The sequence below is a fragment of the Chrysochloris asiatica genome, unplaced genomic scaffold (assembly GCF_000296735.1).
Source record: "Chrysochloris asiatica unplaced genomic scaffold, ChrAsi1.0 scaffold00215, whole genome shotgun sequence".
Taxonomy (NCBI): Eukaryota; Metazoa; Chordata; class Mammalia; order Afrosoricida; family Chrysochloridae; genus Chrysochloris; species Chrysochloris asiatica.
This window is the reverse complement of record NW_006408733.1, coordinates 1,963,131-1,970,918: the sequence shown is the minus strand read 5'-3', so window position 1 is coordinate 1,970,918 and position 7,788 is coordinate 1,963,131. Positions and strand designations below refer to the sequence as shown.

At 40.0% G+C, this 7,788-nt stretch overlaps 1 protein-coding gene across 1 annotated transcript in view; it reads right to left on the bottom strand.

Moving 5' to 3' along the window:
* FSTL4 (follistatin-like 4) overlaps positions 1-7,788 on the bottom strand; it is a 676,535-nt gene that overhangs the window by 17,546 nt on the left and 651,201 nt on the right. Inside the window, exon 14 of the mRNA XM_006872911.1 lies at positions 1,726-1,833. Within this exon, the coding sequence (XP_006872973.1) occupies positions 1,726-1,833 (108 nt within the window). The remainder of the gene's footprint in view (positions 1-1,725; positions 1,834-7,788) is intronic.

The following is a 7,788-nucleotide window of genomic DNA, read 5'->3' as shown; positions in this document are numbered from 1 at the left end:
CCCCCCCCCCCCAATTTTGGGTAGCCAATGTCTAAGTTGCCCATTCTTGTCAACCCTGCTGCATACTGAGGGGATGGGCAAATCTGTAAAGATTTGTTCTCTTTTTTGAGCTGCTACATCCATAAGTGTAGGTAAAGTTCATCAAATTGCAGCAGGTTACTCTCCCCCGTCTCCCTTCTTTCTTCTTCTAGTCGAGTTCTGATCATCCAGCCATCGAAGCCAGGTCAAGTGGGTACTATCTGCAAGTATGGGTGTTCTTGTGCATCTCCCCTCACTTCATATCAGCTGGACGCTTCACTCTCCACTATAGTCCTCTGTTGATGCCTTATTCTTTCCCAATAACTTCAATGCACCTTGGACTCTTTCCTTCATGATCATTGGCTTTTTATCATGTGCTACCTCTTGAAATGGTTGAACATCGACCATTTCTTTTTGGTAGAGTGACTGTGTATTCCTTCCATCTTCTTTAGATGCTTTCTGCATTATTCAATATTTTGCCCATAGAATCCTTCAATACCACAAGTTGAGGGTTGAGTTTTTTCTTCAGTTCCCTCAGCTTGAGAGAAATGCTGAGTATGGTCTTTCATTTCTTAGTTCTAGAAAACTATTTTTGTTATTTCCTACTTTCTTATTTCCAAATTTCTTTATATGCTTTCTTACTGTTTACTTTAATCCCTTTTAGCAGCTCTGTTTCTGAGTTTATGCTTTGTTCTGAGTGATCTCTATTTTGTTTCACTGGGAACCTGCATTGGTTGGTGGTGTCATCTGAGTGACAATAATCTGCATATAGAGGTGAAGTAGTATCTGCTACCTGGTCCAGCAGTGGAAGACATAGCAGGAGGTCAGTCCTTTGAGGATCTTCCCTAGATCTTGGTCTTTCTGGCTTTTTGCCAGTGCCAAGAATAGTGGGAACTTGTCTCCATCTCAACTAAGATTGAGAGAGAGAGAATCATTCTATGCATGTCTTGGGAACATTGAGAAAACAGGTATTCATAGCACTTTTTGTATGACTTTGTGTTCTTCTGGAACTCTGATGAGAAAGACTGGGTCAGACACAACACAAAACAGATTCAATACTGTCTTTCCCTGGGACATGGAGGGAGGAATCCCCCAGATCTCACGGCCAGTCAGTGTAGTGGTTAAATAAATGTATGGACTAGAGAGTCACACTGCCTGTGTTGGGCCATAGAATTATGACTGAACTTTTCTGTGCCTAGGGCATGACAGGAGTCCTGATGTGGCACCGTGTGTTAATGTGCTGGACCACAAGGTAGGCAGTTCAAGCTCACCTGCCGATCCTTAAAAACCCTATACAGGGTTGCTGTGGGTCAGAACTGACTCGATGGCACTTGGCAGTAGCAACAACAGGACATTTTAAGCACTTTTATTTTCTAAGCGCTTGCCAAGCCCAAGGTGAAGAAAGTGTTATCAACTTTCTTCCTGTTTGGATTTCACTTGCTGCTTAGTTCCCAGAGCTATGGACTTAGGAGTGGTTAAGTAAGGGCTGTAAGCCACATTTTGGTTGAATTTGGTTGAATCCTATCATTATTACTGCCTTTAACAACAGGCTGAGGTGTTGGCCTGAAGCTGTTTCCTACTCTTCTCCAGCCTTCATAGACATATTTTAGAAAATGTCATTAGCCACCTTGACAAGCAGGAGACACTTATTGACCAGGGAGAATCCTTTCCCATATGGTGGGTGAAGTCTTTATGTGCTCAACATACCTGGAGGCTTGCTTGAAATTTGTGCATGTCTCCCCAGCTCAGGACCCACACTTGATCATGTGACTTGTCATAGGACAGCTTGGCCGGCAGAGGGTCCACACCTATGGACTTGAAAAACATAGTGACAAATTGGTCATCATTGTGGTGGAAGTCAACACAGTGGCCAGTTCAGGGCTGCGTGTGTACACACATTGCTCATGGATGAGTGGAAAGCCAGCCCTGGAGCCTGGGCAATCAATCCATTTAGAGACCCAGGACAGAAGCTTCCCCTCTGTGCTCACCCTTAGAGGCATAAAGTTCATTGTTAATATTGCTCTTTCTTTTAACAATTACTTTTCTTGCTGGTTTTACTTACAGAGGGCCTAGATCAAGTTGGGAAAGCCTAAAAAACCTCCTTTACTTGTCCTCCAAGACTTTCGGGTCTTTTGATCCCTCAGTGTCCTTCCCCAGTTTCCCCTGTGCTTAGATTCTGTGGACTTGGCTCTTCTTGGGCCACCTGAGACTGATTCTGAGACCCTCCATTACCACCCTTCTCATCCTGTTCTAAGGAGCTCTGATAGCACAGTGGTTACGAGTTGGTCAGCAGTTTGAAACTACCAGCTGTTCTGTGAGAGAAAGATGAGGCTTTCTGCTCCCATAAAGATTTACAGCCTCAGAAACCCTGTGCAGGATCACTATGAGTCAGAACCGACTCCATGGCACACCTCATACTGTTCTACTCTTCACCTGGGGTTACTGGGACTCACATTAACATCAGGCAGATTATTTTACTGCTGTGACTGAAACTGCTCCCCTCTGAGGATTTGGCTCTGCTTCTGTCAAATGAAGGCTGTTTTTCTTCTACTTCTTACAATATAGTTTTATAAGTTAAAAAAACCCAACTCTGTTCTGTTAAAGAAAAAGAAAAAGACAACTCTCCAATAATCATTGGAGCCTTCAATATACCACTTTCAATAATGGATAAAACATTTAGAAAGATCAATAAGGAATTAGAGGACCTGAACAACACTACAAGCCAACTTGACCTTATATATATGGAACACTCCACCTAACAACTGCACAACACACATTTTTTTCCAGTGTATATGGATTATCCTTCAGGATAGACCATGTGTTAGGACACAGAGCAAGTTTAAAAAGGTGGAAAGTATACAAAGTACATTCTTCAGCCACAAGGAGTGAAATCAGAAATAACAAAAGGAAAGTTGGAAAACACACAAATACGTGGAAATTAACACACGTGTAAACAACCCACCCTTGTAGTGTGGTGGCTTGTGTGTTGCTGGAAGCTAGGCTGCTGGTATTGTAAATGTCAGGAGAGTCACTCTTGGAGGATGGGTTTCAGCAGCACTTCTAGGCTATGACAGACTAGGAAGAAGGAGAGGCAGACCACTTCTCTGAATGGTTAGTTGCTGAAAACTTTATGAATAGAGGCAGAACATTGTCAGCTATAGCAATGAAAGATAATGAGCCTGTCAGGCTGGAAGACACTCAAAATACAACTGGGAAAGAGCTGCTTCCTCAAAGTAAAGTTGACCAACTGCAAATGTTCATTAATAATGGGAATGTGGAATGTACAAAAGAATGAATCTAGGAAAACTGGAAGTCACCAAAATTGAAAAGGAACACAAAGATTGATAGCCTATGAATTAGTGAGCTGAATTAGACTGGTATGGCCATTCCGAGCTGGATGATTATAGGGTTTACTATGCTAGGAGTGACAAATTGAAGAGGAACAGTGTTGTTGAAGTACAGTGTTGTTGAAGTACAGTGTTATCTTTGACAGGATAATATTCATACACCTACAAAGAAGACCAGTTAATATCACAATTAGTCAAATTTACACACCAACCACTATAGCCAGGGATGATGAAATTAATCAAACATGCAATCAGGATACATTAGTAATTACAGCTGATTGGAATGCAAAAGTTGGAAACAAAGAGGAAGGATCTGTAGTTGGAAAATATGGCCTAGGTGATAGAAATGATGGCGATCACATGCCAGATTTTTGCAAGACATATGACTTATTCATTGCAAACACCCTTTTTCAACAACATAAAAGGCAACTATACACATTGACCTCACCAGATGGAATACACAGAAATCAAATAGACTATATTGGTGGAGGAGACAACGGTGGAAGAAACAAATGGAGAAGCTCAATATTATCAGTCAAAACAATGCCAGGTGCCACTTGTGGAACAGGCCATCAATTGCTCATATACACATTCAGGCTGAAGGTAAAGAAAATTAAAATAAGTTCCTGAGAGTTAAAACATGAGCTTGAATATATAGTCTACCTGAATTTAGAGAACAGATTTGATGCACTAGATGGCAGTCATCAGAGATCAGAAGAGTTGTGGGATGACATCAAGAACATAGTATATGAAGAAAGCAAAAGGTCATTAAAAAGACAGGAAAGGAAGAAAAGACTTTGAAACTTGCCCTTGAGCATAGAGAAATTAAAGCAATTGGAAGAAATGATGAAGTAAAAGAGCTAAACAGAAAATTTCAGAGGGCAGGTTGAGAAAACGAAGTCAAGTATTATAATTAAATGTACAGACTTGGTGTTAGTAAATCAAAAGGGAAGAAAACTCTCAGCATTTTTGAAATTGCAAGAACTGGAAACAAAATTTAAGCCTTGACTTGCAATATTGATGTATTCTATGGGCACAATATTGAAATGATGCAGAAAATATCAAAAGAAGATGGAAAGAATACATAGTCACTGTACCAAAAAGAATTTGTTGATGTTTAAACAGTTTGTAGAGGTAGCATATGATCAAGAACTTATGATACTAAGTCCAAGCTACACTGAAGGCATTGGCAAAACACAGTTCCAGGAATTGATGGCACACAAATTGAAATCTTTCAACAAACTGATGCAGCACTGGAGGCACTCACTCATCTATGCCAAGAAATTTGGAGGACAGCTACCTGGCCAACCAATTGGAAGAGACTTGTGCCCATTCCAAAGAGGAGTGATCCAATAACATATGGGAATCATTGAACAATGTCATTAATATTACATGCATGTAAAGATTTGCTGAAGACAATTGAAAAACAGTTGCATCAGTACATTTACAGGAAGCTTCCAGAAATCAAGTTGGATTCAGAAGAGGACACAAAACTAGGGCTATCACTGTTGATGTCAGATGGCTCTTGGCTAAAAGTAGAGAATACCAGAATTGACTATACAAAGGTATTAGACTATGTGGATCATAACAAATTATGGATAACGTTTCAAAGAATGGGTATTTCAGCATATTTAATTGTGTTATAAGGAACCTGTACATAGATCAAGAGGCAGTTATTTGAACAGAAGGGGATACTGAATGGTTTCAAACCAGGAAAAGCATGAATTAGGGTTGTATCCTTTCACCATACTTATTCAATCTGTATGATGAGCACATAATCTGAGAGGCTAGATTATATGAAAAGAACATGTAATCAGGATTGGAGTAATAATCACTAACAACCTGCTATATGCAGAAGACACAACATAATCTTGCTTGCTGAAAGTGAAGAGGACTTAAATTACTTTCTGATGAAGCTCAAAGATCACACCCTTCAGTATGGATTGTACCTCAATGTAAAGAAAACAAAAACCCTCACCATTGGACCAACAGATAGCATCATGATATATGGAGAAAGATTGAAGTTGTCAAAGACTTCTTGGATCCACAATCAACATCATGGAAGCAGCATTCAAGGAATCAGTTTATATATTGCATTGTGCAAATCATCTGCAAAAGACCTCTTTGAAGTGTTAAAGAGCAAAGATGGTAGTTTGAGGACTATGGCCTGACCCAAGTCATAGTATTTTCAATATCCTTATATGCATGCAAAAGTGGGGCAGTGAATAAGAAAGATTGTAGAAGAAATGATGTATTTTAATTACAGTGTTGGAGAAGGATATTAAACAAATCTGTCTTGGAAAAGTACAGCCAGAATGCTCCTTAAAAGTAACAATGGTGAAACTTTGTCTCCTGTACTTCAGACATGTTGCTAGGAAGGACCAATCCCTGGTAAAGGACATCATGCCTGGTAAAGTGGTGGGTTAATTCCTAACAAGATGGATTAACACAGTGGCAGCAACAGTGGGTGGGCTCAAATATAAAATATAAAAATATAAAAAACAGCATTTTGTTCTGTTGTACATAGGGTCACTATGAGTCAGAAGTTACTTGACAGCCGCTATCAACATCAATAGTAAGGGTAGACATCAAGAGAGAAATTGGAAAATATACTAACAAAACAACATCAAAATGTTCATGCCAGTAGACTCTGACCCTGTTCTTGACATTGGCGACTCCCGTTTTTCACTGAAGATTGACCCATGATTCGCTGTCTTCTGATCAACATTTTTGTTGCCTTCTCATCCACGTGCAGGATTTACTTAAAGCCGCAACCACTCAGTTTCAATCATCTTTTCTCTACTACATCTCAGTCACCATAACCTAGACATTGTCAGTATAATTTCAGAAATATCAATTGTAACCAAACATATTCTAGCCTTTCTGATCTGGGGGGAAAAAACCCTCCAAAAACAACTATACCGTCTTTGCTGCATTTCTCTTCTAAAGAACTTTCTACAGAGTCTATGTATTCACATAACTCATTCCCATCGAGTTTCTGTCATCATCATAAACCTTCATGCCAAATTCAGAGATCTCTTTTGAATCCTCTTTGTTCTTGACATTTTAGGATGATCCCAGATGGTTGTCTATTCCCTTCTGAAAACATTGTCTTGACCTGGTCTCCAAGCTCTCCGATTTATAAGTATTAGCATGTCCCAGATCTTCAGTCAAGCTTTTCTTTTTCTTCATCTTCTCCCTGGGTTCACTTATTCAATACTCCACTATGAAGACTTGAGTTAATTTCTCTGTTGATGACTTCAATCCTAATAGATACAAAGCTGAACTGTTGATTTTGCCCAACCCTGCTCCTTGCTGAAATATGTTCCTTTCCCAGTCATCACCATCTCCGAAGTATCCCTTTACTACTTTGCTCTAATCAAAACCTCCTATTCCCTGAAGCCCTCTCAAGTAGAGGCTGTTTATACCTAGCGTAGTGGTTACGAATCGGGCTGCGAACCTTAAGGTCAGCGGTTCGAAACTACCAGTCTCTCCGCGGGAGAAAGATGAGGCTTTCTACTCCCGTAAAGATTTACACCCCCTTGGAAACCCTGTACTGGGTCGCTATGGGTCGGAACCGACTCGATGGCACTTAACAACAACAACAATAGTATATAAGCACTCAACTGCAATGTCGGTTTGAACCACAAGGGTTGGTGATTCAAATCCACCAGCAACTCCTCAGAAAACATATACAGGGTTGCTATGAGTCGGAAGCAATTCAACAGCACTTAACAACAACAATAAATACTCCACATAAAGGAGAGAGAATGACTATAGTCTAAACTTTAGGGAAGTTTTGTTGTGAAGCAGGGAGAGAAAATAGGGCAGCTGGTTGAGAATGTGTAGTTAAGAAAGGTTTTAAGTGTGAAGAAGCTAGAGATGGTGTGGTGCTGTAGGATTAGCACTGGACTGAAAACCATCAAGGTAGGTGATTCAAACATACAAATAATTCTAAGGAAAACCTGTTGAGGGTTGCTGTGGGTCAGAACTGACTCAACGACACTTAACAACACATTTCACATACTCTGGGTTCCTTGTTCATGCCTATACTCCTTTACATGAATCTGTACTTGCACTAAGAGGCAGTTGTTCTCACAGAACATGGGAACACTGAATGGTTTAAAATTAAGAAAGATGTGTGCCAGGGTTATATTCAACCTGTATGCTGAGCAAATAATATGAGAAGCTGGGTTCTATGAAGAAAAATGTGGCATTAGGGTTGGAGGAAGACTCATTAACAACCTACGATATGCAGATGATACAACCTTGCTTGTTGAAAGTGAAGGGGACTTAAAATATTTACTGATGAAGATCAAAGACCACAGTCTTCGGTATGGATTGCATCTCAATGTAAAGAAAACAAAAATCCTCACCACTGGACCAATAAACAACATTCTTATCAACAGAGAAAAGATTGAAG